The 20926-nt window shown below is 36.2% G+C and overlaps 1 protein-coding gene across 1 annotated transcript in view; it reads right to left on the bottom strand.

Moving 5' to 3' along the window:
• Positions 1-17295: 17295 nt before the first annotated feature.
• LOC311239286 (macrophage mannose receptor 1-like) overlaps positions 17296-20926 on the bottom strand; it is a gene marked incomplete at both ends in the record, with an annotated part of 29403 nt that continues 25772 nt past the window's right edge. The window contains 2 exons of the mRNA XM_084327593.1: positions 17296-17320; positions 20567-20628. Coding sequence (XP_084183719.1) covers positions 17296-17320; positions 20567-20628 — 87 coding nt within the window. The remainder of the gene's footprint in view (positions 17321-20566; positions 20629-20926) is intronic.

Here is a 20926-nt window from a genome sequence, read left to right as displayed (position 1 = left end):
GTGTGTAATAGTGTAATAGTGTGTAATAGTGTAATAGTGTGTAATAGTGTAATAGTGTGTAATAGTGTAATAGTGTGTAATAGTGTAATAGTGTAATAGTGTAATAGTGTGTAATAGTGTAATAGTGTAATAGTGTGTAATAGTGTAATAGTGTGTAATAGTGTGTAATAGTGTAATAGTGTGTAATAGTGTGTAATAGTGTAATAGTGTAATAGTGTGTAATAGTGTAATAGTGTAATAGTGTGTAATAGTGTGTAATAGTGTAATAGTGTAATAGTGTGTAATAGTGTGTAATAGTGTAATAGTGTGTAATAGTGTGTAATAGTGTGTAATAGTGTAATAGTGTAATAGTGTGTAATAGTGTAATAGTGTGTAATAGTGTAATAGTGCAATAGTGTGTAATAGTGTAATAGTGTAATAGTGTTATAGTGTGTAATAGTGTAATAGTGTAATAGTGTGTAATAGTGTAATAGTGTGTAATAGTGTAATAGTGTAATAGTGTGTAATAGTGTAATAGTGTGTAATAGTGTAATAGTGTGTAATAGTGTAATAGTGTAATAGTGTGTAATAGTGTAATAGTGTAATAGTGTGTAATAGTGTAATAGTGTGTAATAGTGTAATAGTGTAATAGTGTGTAATAGTGTAATAGTGTAATAGTGTGTAATAGTGTAATAGTGTAATAGTGTGTAATAGTGTAATAGTGTGTAATAGTGTAATAGTGTGTAATAGTGTAATAGTGCAATAGTGTGTAATAGTGTAATAGTGTGTAATAGTGTTATAGTGTGTAATAGTGTAATAGTGTGTAATAGTGTGTAATAGTGTAATAGTGTGTAATAGTGTGTAATAGTGTGTAATAGTGTAATAGTGTGTAATAGTGTGTAATAGTGTAATAGTGTGTAATAGTGTAATAGTGTAATAGTGTGTAATAGTGTAATAGTGTGTAATAGTGTAATAGTGTAATAGTGTGTAATAGTGTAATAGTGTGTTATAGTGTAATAGTGTGTAATAGTGTAATAGTGTGTAATAGTGTAATAGTGTGTAATAGTGTAATAGTGTAATAGTGTAATAGTGTGTAATAGTGTAATAGTGTAATAGTGTGTAATAGTGTAATAGTGTGTAATAGTGTGTAATAGTGTAATAGTGTGTAATAGTGTGTAATAGTGTAATAGTGTAATAGTGTGTAATAGTGTAATAGTGTAATAGTGTGTAATAGTGTGTAATAGTGTAATAGTGTAATAGTGTGTAATAGTGTGTAATAGTGTAATAGTGTGTAATAGTGTGTAATAGTGTGTAATAGTGTAATAGTGTAATAGTGTGTAATAGTGTAATAGTGTGTAATAGTGTAATAGTGCAATAGTGTGTAATAGTGTAATAGTGTAATAGTGTTATAGTGTGTAATAGTGTAATAGTGTAATAGTGTGTAATAGTGTAATAGTGTGTAATAGTGTAATAGTGTAATAGTGTGTAATAGTGTAATAGTGTGTAATAGTGTAATAGTGTGTAATAGTGTAATAGTGTAATAGTGTGTAATAGTGTAATAGTGTAATAGTGTAATAGTGTGTAATAGTGTAATAGTGTGTAATAGTGTAATAGTGTAATAGTGTGTAATAGTGTAATAGTGTAATAGTGTGTAATAGTGTAATAGTGTAATAGTGTGTAATAGTGTAATAGTGTGTAATAGTGTAATAGTGTGTAATAGTGTAATAGTGTAATAGTGTGTAATAGTGTAATAGTGTGTAATAGTGTAATAGTGTGTAATAGTGTAATAGTGTGTAATAGTGTAATAGTGCAATAGTGTGTAATAGTGTAATAGTGTGTAATAGTGTAATAGTGTTATAGTGTAATAGTGTAATAGTGTAATAGTGTGTAATAGTGTAATAGTGTAATAGTGTGTAATAGTGTAATAGTGTGTAATAGTGTAATAGTGTGTAATAGTGTAATAGTGTAATAGTGTGTAATAGTGTAATAGTGTAATAGTGTGTAATAGTGTAATAGTGTGTAATAGTGTAATAGTGTAATAGTGTGTAATAGTGTAATAGTGTAATAGTGTGTAATAGTGTAATAGTGTAATAGTGTGTAATAGTGTAATAGTGTAATAGTGTGTAATAGTGTAATAGTGTGTAATAGTGTAATAGTGTGTAATAGTGTAATAGTGTAATAGTGTGTAATAGTGTAATAGTGTAATAGTGTGTAATAGTGTAATAGTGTGTAATAGTGTAATAGTGTGTAATAGTGTAATAGTGTGTAATAGTGTAATAGTGTAATAGTGTGTAATAGTGTAATAGTGTAATAGTGTGTAATAGTGTAATAGTGTGTAATAGTGTAATAGTGTAATAGTGCAATAGTGTGTAATAGTGTAATAGTGTAATAGTGTTATAGTGTGTAATAGTGTAATAGTGTAATAGTGTGTAATAGTGTAATAGTGTGTAATAGTGTAATAGTGTGTAATAGTGTAATAGTGTGTAATAGTGTAATAGTGTAATAGTGTGTAATAGTGTAATAGTGTGTAATAGTGTAATAGTGTGTAATAGTGTAATAGTGTAATAGTGTGTAATAGTGTAATAGTGTGTAATAGTGTGTAATAGTGTAATAGTGTATAATAGTGTAATAGTGTAATAGTGTGTAATAGTGTAATAGTGTAATAGTGTGTAATAGTGTAATAGTGTAATAGTGTGTAATAGTGTAATAGTGTGTAATAGTGTAATATTGTGTAATAGTGTGTAATAGTGTAATAGTGTAATAGTGTGTAATAGTGTTATAGTGTGTAATAGTGTAATAGTGTAATAGTGTAATAGTGTGTAATAGTGTAATAGTGTGTAATAGTGTAATAGTGTGTAATAGTGTGTAATAGTGTGTAATAGTGTGTAATAGTGTAATATAGTGTAATAGTGTTGCGGGTTGTGTCATTGCACTCAGTAGGGATATCCTATTTGATTGGTCTATGTTGACCACTCCCCCGATCCTTAGGCCGCGCCCCCTTTTTGTATCCTTTGAACCGTTTGTCATAGAGACTCGCGAGAGACCCTCTCCCCCGTTGGCCGGCGGTGCACAGGCGTCACCCACACTTTCACAATTTCCCCCGCGCGGAATTGTCTAGTTATTATTATTCTTTATTCCACCGATTTTGCAAACACTTTGCAACACGTAAGCGTTTGCGCCCCATACACGTGAAAGGTATCAAAACGAGCGGCTTGCCTATGGCAACACCGGTCTCCGATCTCGTAAAGTTTCACCGCACCGTCTGGCTACGAATCGACTTTAAACGGTAAAATATCGGTCCCATTGGGAATGCATTGCATTTTAGAGTGTAGCAGCTGAAATAATCTTTTTCCCCCTACCTTGGGTGAATTGCGAGTGTGATCTCAATTTTGGACGTAGAAATAAAACAAACACATCAAAACGATGACACGGCTGTCAACCCGCTCACAAAAGAAAAATAAATGGAATTGGACATTTCTATCTCAACTGACGACCATTTGTTTGAAGGTTCTCCTCCCCATTGACCGCCATGCAATCGCACTCTAGAAATCACATTTTTCACACTATTTTTTAGCCTTCTGTTCCGATCGCCGAAGGAGTGCCACAATATCGCACGAATGTCACAATATCGCGCACAACCCTTCGCCTACTCGTTGTAGTGCTCATGTGCGCGTCACAACGCTTCATCTCTTATAGTTTTCTTTTAATCAATGTGACAATGCAGTCATGCATCTGCCTCCATAGAAATGCATTGGATAGAAAATATGCAAGTCATAGTGATTGCTTCACCTGTGTGGCTCATGGCTCACTCATGATTGGTTCAGCTGTGTGGCTCGTGGCTGAGCTGCCAATGACATCATCCACTTAACCCATCATTGGCCATCACTGTGTTGCAGTACTGAATTGCTGACAGCGCCCTCTGTCTTGTGGGTTGTGTCATTGTACTCAGTAGGGATATCCTCTTTCATTTTTCATTGGTCCATGTTGACCACCTTTCATTGGTCGATGTTGACCACTCCCCCGATCCTTAGACCACGCCCCCTTAGGCCACACCCCCTCAGTGTATCTCTTGAACCGTTTGTCGTAGAGACTTGCGGATTGTGCCATTGTACTCGGTGTAATAGTGTAATAGTGTGTAATAGTGTAATAGTGTGTAATAGTGTAATAGTGTAATAGTGTGTAATAGTGTAATAGTGTGTAATAGTGTGTAATAGTGTAATAGTGTGTAATAGTGTGTAATAGTGTAATAGTGTAATAGTGTGTAATAGTGTAATATTGTGTAATAGTGTAATAGTGTAATAGTGTGTAATAGTGTAATAGTGTGTAATAGTGTAATAGTGTAATAGTGTGTAATAGTGTAATATTGTGTAATAGTGTGTAATAGTGTAATAGTGTAATAGTGTGTAATAGTGTAATAGTGTCTAATAGTGTAATAGTGTGTAATAGTGTAATAGTGTAATAGTGTGTAATAGTGTAATAGTGTGTAATAGTGTAATAGTGTGTAATAGTGTAATAGTGTAATAGTGTGTAATAGTGTAATAGTGTGTAATAGTGTAATATTGTAATAGTGTGTAATAGTGTAATAGTGTGTAATAGTGTAATAGTGTAATAGTGTGTAATAGTGTAATAGTGTAATAGTGTGTAATAGTGTAATAGTGTAATAGTGTGTAATAGTGTAATAGTGTGTAATAGTGTAATAGTGTGTAATAGTGTAATAGTGTAATAGTGTACTAGTGTGTAATAGTGTAATAGTGTAATAGTGTGTAATAGTGTAATAGTGTAATAGTGTGTAATAGTGTAATAGTGTGTAATAGTGTAATAGTGTAATAGTGTAGTGTGTAATAGTGTAATAGTGTAATAGTGTGTAATAGTGTAATAGTGTAATAGTGTGTAATAGTGTAATAGTGTAATAGTGTGTAATAGTGTAATAGTGTGTAATAGTGTAATAGTGTGTAATAGTGTAATAGTGTAATAGTGTGTAATAGTGTAATAGTGTGTAATAGTGTAATAGTGTGTAATAGTGTAATAGTGTAATAGTGTGTAATAGTGTAATAGTGTGTAATAGTGTAATAGTGTAATAGTGTGTAATAGTGTAATAGTGTCTAATAGTGTAATAGTGTGTAATAGTGTAATAGTGTAATAGTGTGTAATAGTGTAATAGTGTGTAATAGTGTAATAGTGTGTAATAGTGTAATAGTGTGTAATAGTGTAATAGTGTGTAATAGTGTAATAGTGTAATAGTGTGAAATAGTGTAATAGTGTGTAATAGTGTAATAGTGTGTAATAGTGTAATAGTGTAATAGTGTGTAATAGTGTGTAATAGTGTAATAGTGTAATAGTGTAATAGTGTGTAATAGTGTAATATTGTGTAATAGTGTAATAGTGTAATAGTGTGTAATAGTGTAATAGTGTGTAATAGTGTAATAGTGTAATAGTGTGTAATAGTGTAATATTGTGTAATAGTGTGTAATAGTGTAATAGTGTAATAGTGTGTAATAGTGTAATAGTGTCTAATAGTGTAATAGTGTGTAATAGTGTAATAGTGTAATAGTGTGTAATAGTGTAATAGTGTGTAATAGTGTAATAGTGTGTAATAGTGTAATAGTGTAATAGTGTGTAATAGTGTAATAGTGTAATATTGTAATAGTGTGTAATAGTGTAATAGTGTGTAATAGTGTAATAGTGTAATAGTGTGTAATAGTGTAATAGTGTAATAGTGTGTAATAGTGTAATAGTGTAATAGTGTGTAATAGTGTAATAGTGTGTAATAGTGTAATAGTGTGTAATAGTGTAATAGTGTAATAGTGTACTAGTGTGTAATAGTGTAATAGTGTAATAGTGTGTAATAGTGTAATAGTGTAATAGTGTGTAATAGTGTAATAGTGTGTAATAGTGTAATAGTGTAATAGTGTAGTGTGTAATAGTGTAATAGTGTAATAGTGTGTAATAGTGTAATAGTGTAATAGTGTGTAATAGTGTAATAGTGTAATAGTGTGTAATAGTGTAATAGTGTAATAGTGTGTAATAGTGTAATAGTGTGTAATAGTGTAATAGTGTGTAATAGTGTAATAGTGTAATAGTGTGTAATAGTGTAATAGTGTGTAATAGTGTAATAGTGTGTAATAGTGTAATAGTGTAATAGTGTGTAATAGTGTAATAGTGTGTAATAGTGTAATAGTGTAATAGTGTGTAATAGTGTAATAGTGTCTAATAGTGTAATAGTGTGTAATAGTGTAATAGTGTAATAGTGTGTAATAGTGTAATAGTGTGTAATAGTGTAATAGTGTGTAATAGTGTAATAGTGTGTAATAGTGTAATAGTGTGTAATAGTGTAATAGTGTAATAGTGTGAAATAGTGTAATAGTGTGTAATAGTGTAATAGTGTGTAATAGTGTAATAGTGTAATAGTGTGTAATAGTGTGTAATAGTGTAATAGTGTAATAGTGTGTAATAGTGTAATAGTGTGTAATAGTGTAATAGTGTGTAATAGTGTGTAATAGTGTAATAGTGTAATAGTGTGTAATAGTGTAATAGTGTGTAATAGTGTAATAGTGTAATAGTGTGTAATAGTGTAATAGTGTCTAATAGTGTAATAGTGTGTAATAGTGTAATAGTGTGTAATAGTGTAATAGTGTGTAATAGTGTGTAATAGTGTAATAGTGTGTAATAGTGTAATAGTGTGTAATAGTGTAATAGTGTAATAGTGTGTAATAGTGTAATAGTGTGTAATAGTGTAATAGTGTGTAATAGTGTAATAGTGTAATAGTGTGTAATAGTGTAATAGTGTAATAGTGTGTAATAGTGTAATAGTGTGTAATAGTGTAATAGTGTAATAGTGTAATAGTGTAATAGTGTGTAATAGTGTAATAGTGTAATAGTGTGTAATAGTGTAATAGTGTGTAATAGTGTAATAGTGTGTAATAGTGTGTAATAGTGTAATAGTGTAATAGTGTGTAATAGTGTAATAGTGTGTAATAGTGTAATAGTGCAATAGTGTGTAATAGTGTAATAGTGTGTAATAGTGTAATAGTGTGTAATAATGTGTAATAGTGTAATAGTGTAATAGTGTGTAATAGTGTAATAGTGTCTAATAGTGTAATAGTGTGTAATAGTGTAATAGTGTGTAATAGTGTAATAGTGTGTAATAGTGTAATAGTGTGTAATAATGTGTAATAGTGTAATAGTGTAATAGTGTGTAATAGAGTGTAATAGTGTCTAATAGTGTAATAGTGTGTAATAGTGTAATAGTGTGTAATAGTGTAATAGTGTGTAATAGTGTAATAGTGTGTAATAGTGTGTAATATTGTGTAATAGTGTAATAGTGTTGCGGGTTGTGTCATTGCACTCAGTAGGGATATCCTCTTTGATTGGTCTATGTTGACCACTCCCCCGATCCTTAGGCCACGCCCCCTTTTTGTATCCTTTGAACCGTTTGTCATAGAGACTCGCGAGAGACACTCTCCCCCGTTGGCCGGCGGTGCACAGGCGTCACCCACACTTTCACAATTTCCCCCGCGCGGAATTGTCTAGTTATTATTATTCTTTATTCCACCGATTTTGCAAACACTTTGCAACACGTAAGCGTTTGCGCCCCATACACGTGAAAGGTATCAAAACGAGCGGCTTGCCTATGGCAACACCGGTCTCCGATCTCGTAAAGTTTCACCGCACCGTCTGGCTACGAATCGACTTTAAACGGTAAAATATCGGTCCCATTGGGAATGCATTGCATTTTAGAGTGTAGCAGCTGAAATAATCTTTTTCCCCCTACCTTGGGTGAATTGCGAGTGTGATCTCAATTTTGGACGTAGAAATAAAACAAACACATCAAAACGATGACACGGCTGTCAACCCGCTCACAAAAGAAAAATAAATGGAATTGGACATTTCTATCTCAACTGACGACCATTTGTTTGAAGGTTCTCCTCCCCATTGACCGCCATGCAATCGCACTCTAGAAATCACATTTTTCACACTATTTTTTAGCCTTCTGTTCCGATCGCCGAAGGAGTGCCACAATATCGCACGAATGTCACAATATCGCGCACAACCCTTCGCCTACTCGTTGTAGTGCTCATGTGCGCGTCACAACGCTTCATCTCTTATAGTTTTCTTTTAATCAATGTGACAATGCAGTCATGCATCTGCCTCCATAGAAATGCATTGGATAGAAAATATGCAAGTCATAGTGATTGCTTCACCTGTGTGGCTCATGGCTCACTCATGATTGGTTCAGCTGTGTGGCTCGTGGCTGAGCTGCCAATGACATCATCCACTTAACCCATCATTGGCCATCACTGTGTTGCAGTACTGAATTGCTGACAGCGCCCTCTGTCTTGTGGGTTGTGTCATTGTACTCAGTAGGGATATCCTCTTTCATTTTTCATTGGTCCATGTTGACCACCTTTCATTGGTCGATGTTGACCACTCCCCCGATCCTTAGACCACGCCCCCTTAGGCCACACCCCCTCAGTGTATCTCTTGAACCGTTTGTCGTAGAGACTTGCGGATTGTGCCATTGTACTCGGTGTAATAGTGTAATAGTGTGTAATAGTGTAATAGTGTGTAATAGTGTAATAGTGTAATAGTGTGTAATAGTGTAATAGTGTGTAATAGTGTGTAATAGTGTAATAGTGTGTAATAGTGTGTAATAGTGTAATAGTGTAATAGTGTGTAATAGTGTAATATTGTGTAATAGTGTAATAGTGTAATAGTGTGTAATAGTGTAATAGTGTGTAATAGTGTAATAGTGTAATAGTGTGTAATAGTGTAATATTGTGTAATAGTGTGTAATAGTGTAATAGTGTAATAGTGTGTAATAGTGTAATAGTGTCTAATAGTGTAATAGTGTGTAATAGTGTAATAGTGTAATAGTGTAATAGTGTGTAATAGTGTAATAGTGTGTAATAGTGTAATAGTGTGTAATAGTGTAATAGTGTAATAGTGTGTAATAGTGTAATAGTGTGTAATAGTGTAATATTGTAATAGTGTGTAATAGTGTAATAGTGTGTAATAGTGTAATAGTGTAATAGTGTGTAATAGTGTAATAGTGTAATAGTGTGTAATAGTGTAATAGTGTAATAGTGTGTAATAGTGTAATAGTGTGTAATAGTGTAATAGTGTGTAATAGTGTAATAGTGTAATAGTGTACTAGTGTGTAATAGTGTAATAGTGTAATAGTGTGTAATAGTGTAATAGTGTAATAGTGTGTAATAGTGTAATAGTGTGTAATAGTGTAATAGTGTAATAGTGTAGTGTGTAATAGTGTAATAGTGTAATAGTGTGTAATAGTGTAATAGTGTAATAGTGTGTAATAGTGTAATAGTGTAATAGTGTGTAATAGTGTAATAGTGTGTAATAGTGTAATAGTGTGTAATAGTGTAATAGTGTAATAGTGTGTAATAGTGTAATAGTGTGTAATAGTGTAATAGTGTGTAATAGTGTAATAGTGTAATAGTGTGTAATAGTGTAATAGTGTGTAATAGTGTAATAGTGTAATAGTGTGTAATAGTGTAATAGTGTCTAATAGTGTAATAGTGTGTAATAGTGTAATAGTGTAATAGTGTGTAATAGTGTAATAGTGTGTAATAGTGTAATAGTGTGTAATAGTGTAATAGTGTGTAATAGTGTAATAGTGTGTAATAGTGTAATAGTGTAATAGTGTGAAATAGTGTAATAGTGTGTAATAGTGTAATAGTGTGTAATAGTGTAATAGTGTAATAGTGTGTAATAGTGTGTAATAGTGTAATAGTGTAATAGTGTAATAGTGTGTAATAGTGTAATATTGTGTAATAGTGTAATAGTGTAATAGTGTGTAATAGTGTAATAGTGTGTAATAGTGTAATAGTGTAATAGTGTGTAATAGTGTAATATTGTGTAATAGTGTGTAATAGTGTAATAGTGTAATAGTGTGTAATAGTGTAATAGTGTCTAATAGTGTAATAGTGTGTAATAGTGTAATAGTGTAATAGTGTGTAATAGTGTAATAGTGTGTAATAGTGTAATAGTGTGTAATAGTGTAATAGTGTAATAGTGTGTAATAGTGTAATAGTGTAATATTGTAATAGTGTGTAATAGTGTAATAGTGTGTAATAGTGTAATAGTGTAATAGTGTGTAATAGTGTAATAGTGTAATAGTGTGTAATAGTGTAATAGTGTAATAGTGTGTAATAGTGTAATAGTGTGTAATAGTGTAATAGTGTGTAATAGTGTAATAGTGTAATAGTGTACTAGTGTGTAATAGTGTAATAGTGTAATAGTGTGTAATAGTGTAATAGTGTAATAGTGTGTAATAGTGTAATAGTGTGTAATAGTGTAATAGTGTAATAGTGTAGTGTGTAATAGTGTAATAGTGTAATAGTGTGTAATAGTGTAATAGTGTAATAGTGTGTAATAGTGTAATAGTGTAATAGTGTGTAATAGTGTAATAGTGTAATAGTGTGTAATAGTGTAATAGTGTGTAATAGTGTAATAGTGTGTAATAGTGTAATAGTGTAATAGTGTGTAATAGTGTAATAGTGTGTAATAGTGTAATAGTGTGTAATAGTGTAATAGTGTAATAGTGTGTAATAGTGTAATAGTGTGTAATAGTGTAATAGTGTAATAGTGTGTAATAGTGTAATAGTGTCTAATAGTGTAATAGTGTGTAATAGTGTAATAGTGTAATAGTGTGTAATAGTGTAATAGTGTGTAATAGTGTAATAGTGTGTAATAGTGTAATAGTGTGTAATAGTGTAATAGTGTGTAATAGTGTAATAGTGTAATAGTGTGAAATAGTGTAATAGTGTGTAATAGTGTAATAGTGTGTAATAGTGTAATAGTGTAATAGTGTGTAATAGTGTGTAATAGTGTAATAGTGTAATAGTGTGTAATAGTGTAATAGTGTGTAATAGTGTAATAGTGTGTAATAGTGTGTAATAGTGTAATAGTGTAATAGTGTGTAATAGTGTAATAGTGTGTAATAGTGTAATAGTGTAATAGTGTGTAATAGTGTAATAGTGTCTAATAGTGTAATAGTGTGTAATAGTGTAATAGTGTGTAATAGTGTAATAGTGTGTAATAGTGTGTAATAGTGTAATAGTGTGTAATAGTGTAATAGTGTGTAATAGTGTAATAGTGTAATAGTGTGTAATAGTGTAATAGTGTGTAATAGTGTAATAGTGTGTAATAGTGTAATAGTGTAATAGTGTGTAATAGTGTAATAGTGTAATAGTGTGTAATAGTGTAATAGTGTGTAATAGTGTAATAGTGTAATAGTGTAATAGTGTAATAGTGTGTAATAGTGTAATAGTGTAATAGTGTGTAATAGTGTAATAGTGTGTAATAGTGTAATAGTGTGTAATAGTGTGTAATAGTGTAATAGTGTAATAGTGTGTAATAGTGTAATAGTGTGTAATAGTGTAATAGTGCAATAGTGTGTAATAGTGTAATAGTGTGTAATAGTGTAATAGTGTGTAATAATGTGTAATAGTGTAATAGTGTAATAGTGTGTAATAGTGTAATAGTGTCTAATAGTGTAATAGTGTGTAATAGTGTAATAGTGTGTAATAGTGTAATAGTGTGTAATAGTGTAATAGTGTGTAATAATGTGTAATAGTGTAATAGTGTAATAGTGTGTAATAGAGTGTAATAGTGTCTAATAGTGTAATAGTGTGTAATAGTGTAATAGTGTGTAATAGTGTAATAGTGTGTAATAGTGTAATAGTGTGTAATAGTGTGTAATATTGTGTAATAGTGTAATAGTGTTGCGGGTTGTGTCATTGCACTCAGTAGGGATATCCTCTTTGATTGGTCTATGTTGACCACTCCCCCGATCCTTAGGCCACGCCCCCTTTTTGTATCCTTTGAACCGTTTGTCATAGAGACTCGCGAGAGACACTCTCCCCCGTTGGCCGGCGGTGCACAGGCGTCACCCACACTTTCACAATTTCCCCCGCGCGGAATTGTCTAGTTATTATTATTATTATTATTATTAACCTAGGTGGATAAAGGTGGAGACAGAACTGACCTGAACAATTATCGTCCAATTTCCAAGTTGTCCTGCTTAGCAAAAATTCTGGAATAACCAACTCAAAACATTTCTCTCTAATAACTCTATTTTAAGCCCCCATCAATCTGGTTTCAGAGCCAACCATAGTACAATCTCAGCCACCACTTTAGTTATAAATGATATTGTTTCTGCATTGGACAAAATTAAACATTGTGCTGCCCTATTTATAGATTTATCCAAAGCATTTGATACGGTTGATCATTCTCTTCTGTTGAATAGACTGCATAGTGTTGGTTTTGATGAGATTGTTTGCGGTTGGTTCCGGAATTATTTATCAGGCAGAAACCAATGTGTGAAAGTGGGCCAAACCCAGTCAGAATGTTTGCCCATTACAAAAGGTGTTCCACAAGGATCGATCCTATAGGCCCTGTTTTATTTACTATTTATATTAATGATATTATTCTGTCCTTGAACGGCTAACAAGCAAAACAAAATTCATGGTGTTCTCCCGGGCCAGAAATATAGATCAAAATAATTTACTTATATCGACTAGAAATGGGTCTGATATAGAAAGGGTAACTGAATATAAATATCTTGGAATCTGGCTTGATGATACATTTTTGTTTAAATATCATATAAACAACCTTGCCAGTAAATTGAGGCAAAAAATTGGTTTCATAGGAATAGATCTAGTTTCCCAATGATGTGTAGAAAGAGGGTTATTGAAGCAGTCTTTCTATCTGTCTTGGATTATGGAGATGTGATTTATAGAAATGCTGCCCCTTCGACTCTCAAACCACTAGATTCTGTTTATCATGCTCTTAGATTTATCACTGGTGACTAGGGGTGTAACGATGCATAGATTAATCGAAATGCATTGATTCTAATGTGTTCGATTCGATGCATCGATTTGAATATGTTAGAATCAATTATAATCGATTATAATCTAAAGTAAAAAAAAAAAAAAAAAAAAAGGGGGGGGGGGGGGGGGGGTTTGTGTGTATTGTTTTCATGCTGAGTGAATCAGTTCCCCCAGCCACATTTGTGTATTTCAAAATGTTGGGGGGAATTAAGTGATAGAAAATGTATCTAAAATTAATCGAATCGAATCGAATCGTGGTCAAATGAAGAGATTTCATGATGCATTGAATCGTTGCCTGAAGAATCGTAATCGAATCGAATAGTTGTGAGGTTGAATCGTTACACCCCTACTGGTGACAGATATGATACACACCACTGCATCTTATATGAGAAAATGGGTTGGTCTTCTCTGGCAGATAGGCGAAATCAACATTGGTATTTATTTATCCTTAAGGCCATTAACGGGAAATTACCTCCTTATCTCGCATCACTATTAGTTCAGAACACTAGACCCTATACGACTCGCTCTAATGATTGGCTTACACTGGAGGTCCCCGATGTACAGACCCAACTTGGAAAATCAGCCTTTCATTATAGTGCCCCTACTACATGGAACTCTCTTCAGCTCTCACTGAAGATGAAACTACCTATATATAACACAGGGGACGTTTAGAGGTTTACTTGCAGGCCTGCCTGCAACAGTCTGTAACTGTTTTTCTTAGCCTACTTATATTAGTTTAGGGCAGTGTACAGTCTTTCATGTGTTTCGCACATTGGTCTTTGTTGTCGTCATTTGGGACACAGTTTCCGGTGGGGCGTGTCGTGGCTGGAGGAGGACGCGGGTAGTTTGAGTGTACTTGGATTGTTTGTGTGTAGTAGTGAGGGTGTCGTTTCTGTGGGCTGCTTTGTTGCCTCTGGTCCTGGTGGCCTTGTCAGTGCGGGGGGATCGGTGGATTCTATGTTTTTGCTTTCAGATTCTATGGGGGGGGGTGGCGGGTCGTGTGCCCCATGGCCTGTAGCCGTGCCGAGGGGGACGGTGATTCTGGATGTTCGGGAGGATGGACATGGTGGTGGTTGGATGGGGGGGCGTGTGGCGTTGTGGTTGGTCTGGGATGGCTCTGGGACCTTTGGAGCACGTTGGGGTACTGTAGGGGTTATGGTGGGTTCTTCGTGCGGGGGATCCCTGGGGTGTCGGTGGGTTGGGGGAGTTTAGCGATGGGGGCTGGCCGGGGTCCTTCGGGGCGCATGCGGGGGGCTGGTGTTCGACTCTGGGGGAGGTCTGGGGGGGGGGGGGGGGGGGGGGTTGGTTGGAGCCTATGGCGCCTGTGGCTTCGACTGGACCTTTCCTGGACCTTCCCTGGAGTTGGGTATTGGTCTCTTGCGTGTGCTTTGGTGGATCTTTGGTTGGTCTTCATCGTTGGGCTCCCTCGGTTCGCTGACTGGTTTTGGGGTTCCTTGCATGGGGGGCTGGCTGTGGCTTCTGCTGTGTTCCAGGGAGTCCCCTGGGTCCCGGTGTCGTCTCGGACCGTCCCGACCCTGCATGTCTTCTCGTTTGGCCGCTGTTGTGTCTGTCTGCTCGAGTGTGTGGAGTCGTGTCTTCTTTCGCGTGGTTGCGGATCCTGGGGCGCGTGGCCTGTCATCCCTCTGTGGAGTTTGGGGGTGGGGGCGTGGTGTTCGCTGGTTTTTCTTGTGGTGGCGGGGGCACCGGGGCCGGGGTAGTTGGAGCAGCCCACAGGGTTGGCATTCCCATCGCCGTGCATGGCGGTGTGAGTGGCGCGCGGGCTGTGTTTTCCTTCAGTCATGGCATGCTTTATCGGGGGGTGTGTCTTGGATGGGGATGTGGTAGGGATTGATGTGTGAGGTGTTTGGGGGACTGACTGTTCCAGGGGGGTTCACATGCCTTCGAGCGACATTGTACTATTGTACTTATTTTATGCCTATTCTTAAATCTGCACGTCTACATTGCACTACTTTTTGTCTTTTATACCTATTCTTATGTCTGAAGTTTATGCAATTATTTATTTTGTTAATTTTCTTTTTATACTAGTTGCTGTGGTGCACTCTGGACTGAGAGTACTATGTAGATAGTTATTCATATTTATTATTGTTATTGTTACCTCAATTGTAATTTCGAGAATAAATAAAGGTTGATGATGATGATGATTACTATGACATGTCTGCCTTCTAAACTAACTTCAGTCTTCCATTGCAACAAAAGTTAAAAGTGTTAAAATGTGTAATATGTGATATATAACCATGCAAAAAGTGCCCTTTTCTGGCTGGTGTTAATTGCATTTTATATTTTATAAATTGAAATTCTATCAATCTAATCATCCAGTAAAATTTAGAATGTATATATAACAGGACCAAGCTACATTGCCAATTATCTTGTCAAGTTTGTGTCCCCAAGAACATCTATTACTGGTTTATTTGAAGGTTCCCAACCACAGCCAAAAGAAACTCGGGGATGCAGCTCTTGCTGATTAAGCACCAAAGCTATGGAACACCCTGCCTACAGTATGGGAGTATAAGGGTAGATCACTAAGCTTAAAAACTTACCTCTTCACCTTAGCCTTTTAATACACTCTGCCACTTACTAATTACATCCACACTATGATTATTGTACTGTAAATGAGAGCAATTGTATTGCACTTCACCATTGCACTATTTTATTCAGTCTATTCTATGCTAATCTTATGTAAATGAGAGCAATTTTATTATTCTTATTCTGTCTATTTCATACTCATTTTATTTATGCACTTTATGCATTGCTTTTATTTAGTCAGAAACCTGATAATAGTATTTTATAGATTGTAATGATATGAATCTATTCACATTTTCCGAGAGGTTTTGATGTACATTCTCTGCTCATTTTATGCAAGTCTATAATTTTGTAAATGCTATGCTCATTTTATGCCTGTGTCTATTTAATGTGTACTATACATTACTGCTGTGAAGCACTTTGGGCTGCACTTCTGGTATGAAAGGTGCTATACTATAATAGTACTTCTATTCTATTCACATATTGCTTACTACATGTATCTATTCTATTCACATAATATGCTTACTACATGTATCTATTGCTATGTCTGCCCAACACAAACACACAAACTGTCTAGCGCCTGTCCCCGTCTCTCTGTGAGTGGATGTCTCGTGGTGATGACCAAGGTGGTGAATGCCCCCGTGGTGATGGCCAAGATGATGTGATCCTCTCTACGTCGCCCGACACTTCAAATGGATCTGAACGGAATACATACTCATGTGCAAACGGAATATGACTGATATTTTGAGCTCCGAGCCTTGACATTTAGCGTTTATCCTATTTGCACTTATTTATTATTATGTTATTCCTATTTGTGAAAAAAATCATGCACTGTAATGTCGAATCACGTTCCATTTGTATATACAATATGGTGAATAAAGTAATCTGAATCTGAATCTGTTCTTAGCTCTATTCTATTTAAATCTTTGAAAAATTTACTCATGTACCCCAGTTGCTATTGCATGTACATATTTGTGTTTTATTACACTTATATATGTTCATACATGCCAACTACATTGCCTGTTTTATTCTCCACCCATCGATCATCCATAGCAACACTACTATCACCGACATCCAAGAAAGGGGATCCCCCCTTGAACGGCCCTTCTAAGGTTTCTCTCCTCCACATTGCCTGTGGTGCTTTTTTCCTATTGCTAGGTTTTTTGTGAGTTTTCCCTTACCTTCGCTGGGTATGTCTGGGAGTGTTGTTTTGGATTTCATGATGGGTTTTTTTTTTCTTGATTTATTGTGATGTTTCTTCTTGACTTGTTTAAAGAAGACTTGTGCAGCCCATTGTGTGATTGTGGGCTTTACAAATACATTTGATTTGATGCAAATAAAGTGTATTATTATTATTTTATTTGGTGCTGATATTTTGTTTGTCCTACACCTCATCACCAGAGTTGATGTGCATGCTCTACTGTTCCAATAACTTTTGTTTGTCTCCCTCTGACTGTTGATAAGGTGCTGAACCATCTTGTTAATGAATTTACAACCAGGTTTATCTTTAGTTTGAATATACGTTTTGCTTTTTGCTAAAAATAGTTGTTGTAAAACCACTTCTCCGGCTATAGAAAACAATGTGCCATCATAAAGCCCCTTCCCTCTCACTCAAACCACCTTTGTGCATTTTTCATAATTACCTCTCCCCAGGCGTAGAAATGTTGCAGGTAATAGTATGGTATGGTAATCTGAAATAAAAAATCAAAATCAAACAGATATGTCTAATTACGAGAGTACAACAACAAAAACAACAACAATATAATATTATTTGAACAATGTAGAGTATAACTCGTGTTCTCAGTACATATTCTGACCACTTACCTTATTACAGAAGTTTATGTACTGTCTTTTGTCCCCACTAGTCCAGGAGAATTTACCACCGACAAGACTATGCAAGCCAGTCCAAAGGTCTGTAGAAACCTCAGTAATTTGGGTGGTCAGGAATACTGGAAAATGAGAGGCACAAAGGAATAAGGTATTTTTGGAAAAAATAAACAAAACTGACAACAAACAATCTTCAGATGCTATAATCATACATCCTATTGTACTCTCTTCCAAATAGTCATTCACATTATTACATACATAGTCAGCATAATAATAATAATAACTTTATTTGTATAGCACTTTTCATACAGAGGTTGCAGTTCAAAGTGCATAGTACATTTCTATTGAGGAAAGTTTTAAACAAACCTTGCACTCGCCTTGAGACGATAGAGACTAGATTTCCACCCATTCCTTTGCACTGGTCCCTTGCTTGATGCCACGTGCTCCTCTGGTTTTTCATGACTCTGAAACACTATAGGCAAAAGAATACACATATGACACATACTGGATCTTCACTGCTATGGCGATGACCCTCTAATATACCTCAGCACTGAATCCCCTCACAACCCACCCCTCTCTCACATCCACTCCTGTCTGCCTGGAATAAAAGCCTGGATGCAACAAATTGTCCTCAAACTTAACTCATTCTGCGCCAAACACGATTTTCCCATTCTAAACACTTGCACGGACCTGAATGTGTCTTCCTGGCACCGCTGCCTACAGTACGTTATAATTGCAATAACGATCGAATCCCGACAGGTAGCAGTATCTCCTACCTTTTGAACTGGGTCTCTCAGTTGTCTCTGTGACTCAGTGCATCTGGCTGCAGGAATCCCCCTCAAAGTGAGATTTACTCGCCTGAAACCTATTGTTTCCCGTATTATAGCCAGGCCCAATGCACATCAGTAATGGTGATCGCGATGGAACTACTGGGATTATTCATTTTGGAGTACCTTCTGACAAAGGTAAGATCTACTTTAGGTCTATTTTACCGAACCTAAAACATGCTTTTGTATTGATCACAGCGTCGTATTTTACCGAACCTAAAACATGCTTTTGGTAACGATCGTAGCTTCGTAAAAAACTCTTTCTACCACCTTTGCAAAATGTCAAAGATCAGGTTCTCTCTCACATGCCCTGCTGGTGAAACACTGATCCATGCCTTCATCTACAGCATCAGTGCTATAGCTCCATCAATAGACCCCAACTGGTCCAGAACGCATCAGACTAACTCACACCAAATCCTGGCACCACATCACTCCAGTCCTACAATACCTCCTTTGGCTTCCTGTCTCCCAATGAATGAACTACAAAGTTTTCACTTGCAAAGCCCTTCACCAACTGGTCCCTCCATATCGCACTGACCTCCTCTCCACCTACCAACCCTCTCGGCCCCTCAGGTCCACCTCAGCCTCCCTTCTTTCCACCCCAAGTCTAACCTTTGCTTTGATAGAGCCTTCTCCAGGGCTGGGAACTCTCTACCTCAAGACATTAGTGACTCAAGAGTCCCCCACAGCCCCCATCGCCTTAGCTCCATCCATCTACCCTTGTGTATTTGTGTTATGTTTGTCTGTTGTTTGTCTCCCTACCTCCACCCCTTAGTGTAAAGCGACTTTGAGTTCTAGAAAAGTGCTTTATAAATTGTACTAGGATTATATTACGCTAATTATATCCCTGAACGGGATATTATGGTTTTACCCCGACTGCCACTGGCGCAGACTTTTCGTGTGCACAATAACTCAAATAGCTTTCATGCACATTCATGACCCCTAGAGGATGAACCCTATTGATTTTGATGACCTCATGGCCTTTCTTTTAGCACCACCATCAGTCAAACCTTCAAATTCAGAATGACTGTATCTCAAATGCCTTCATGACCTTCCCCTGTCTAGCATGACCTTCTCCTGTCTAGCATGACCTTCTCCTGTCTAGTATGACCTTCCCCTGTCTAGCATGACCTTCTCCTGTCTAGTATGACCTTCTCCTGTCTAGCATGACCTTCTCCTGTCTAGTATGACCTTCTCCTGTCTAGTATGACCTTATCCTGTCTAGCATGACCTTCTCCTGTCTAGTATGACCTTCTCCTGTCTAGCATGACCTTCTCCTGTCTAGCATGACCTTCTCCTGTCTAGCATGACCTTATCCTGTCTAGTATGACCTTCCCCTGTCTAGTATGACCTTCCCCTGTCTAGTATGACCTTCTCCTGTCTAGCATGACCTTCCCCTGTCTAGCATGACCTTCTCCTGTCAAGTATGACCTTCTCCTGTCTAGTATGACCTTCTCCTGTCTAGCATGACCTTCTCCTGTCTAGTATGACCTTCTCCTGTCTAGTATGACCTTCTCCTGTCTAGCATGACCTTCTCCTGTCTAGCATGACCGTCTCCTGTCTAGTATGACCTTCTCCTGCCTAGCATGACCGTCTCCTGTCTAGTATGACCTTCTCCTGCCTAGCATGACCTTCTCCTGCCTTTCAAGGACTTTCAGGATTAACAGTGACTTCTTACCTTTGAGTCAAATAGAGACCAGTCGAGTGGACAGCCACCTTTAGGAGGCTCTGTAGGCTTGACAGTTGCGTTGACAGGAGGTGATCCAATGCGTTTACAAATGGACTGGTATTCGCTCCCACAATTAATATCATGCCAGAATCCTGTGAGCACATTGAAGAGACAACGTTTCATATTTCCCCAAAAAGCAAATGAAACAATAGCATGTGTTTATTCTGTTTGTTTAAAACATTGTTTATTGAACAACTAAATCAGGGTGAATGCTTTGTTAAAACGTGTCTCATAGTTTGCTCACCCATGTAATAAGTCATGACGACACAGTTCTCATCGTTGTTCTTGAAATCAGGTTGATTTTGATCCCACCTCTGATACGCCATTGGAGAGCCATCCATCCACCTTGGTACAATAGGGGTAGTTGGTACAATATGGTTAGTTGGTACAATAAGGGTTAGTTGGTACAATAGGGTTAGTTGGTACAATATGGTTAGTTGGTACAATAAGGGTTAGTTGGTACAATAGGGTTAGTTGGTACAATAGGGGTAGTTGGTACAATACCGTTAGTTGGTACAATAAGGGTTAGTTGGTACAATAGGGTTAGTTGGTACAATAGGGTTATTTGGTACAATAGAGTAAGTTGTTACAATGGGGTTTGTTTGTACAATAGGGTTAGTTGGTACAATAGGGTTAGTTGTTACAATAGGGTTATTTGGTACAATAGAGTAAGTTGTTACAATGGGGTTTGTTTGTACAATAGGGTTAGTTGGTACAATAGGGTTATTTGGTACAATAGGGTTAGTTGGTACAATAGAGTAAGTTGTTACAATAGGCAATTAAAAGAATGTTGCATTCCTTGTTCTACTTACCCATATGAGCCGTCAAGATCCACTGTGACACCTATGTAATAATAGCCGTATGTTTTGGATATCTGTAAACACACAAACACAACACAACACAAAGAACAATGTCAAGCTGCCAACAGAGAAAGATGTTTGCTGGCTACCTTGAGAGAGATTATACAACGGCATGCAAATTTCTCGATTCTGATTGGCTGAAACAGTCCATTTACACGTATGTATTGGGAACACTCCACGCTGCTGGCCCAGGACCCGCCCACAACCGAATCACATCACATCACTCCTAGGGATCACAAGATGGCGGACAATAATCTTTAACGCCTCGGGCCTAACGACCACCCCTAGGCATGGTTTATTGTTCACAAACCA

The sequence above is a fragment of the Notolepis coatsorum genome (genome assembly GCF_963971535.1).
Source record: "Notolepis coatsorum genome assembly, chromosome: 13".
Classification (NCBI taxonomy): domain Eukaryota; kingdom Metazoa; phylum Chordata; class Actinopteri; order Aulopiformes; family Paralepididae; genus Notolepis; species Notolepis coatsorum.
This window is presented reverse-complemented; position numbering and strand designations above follow the sequence as displayed.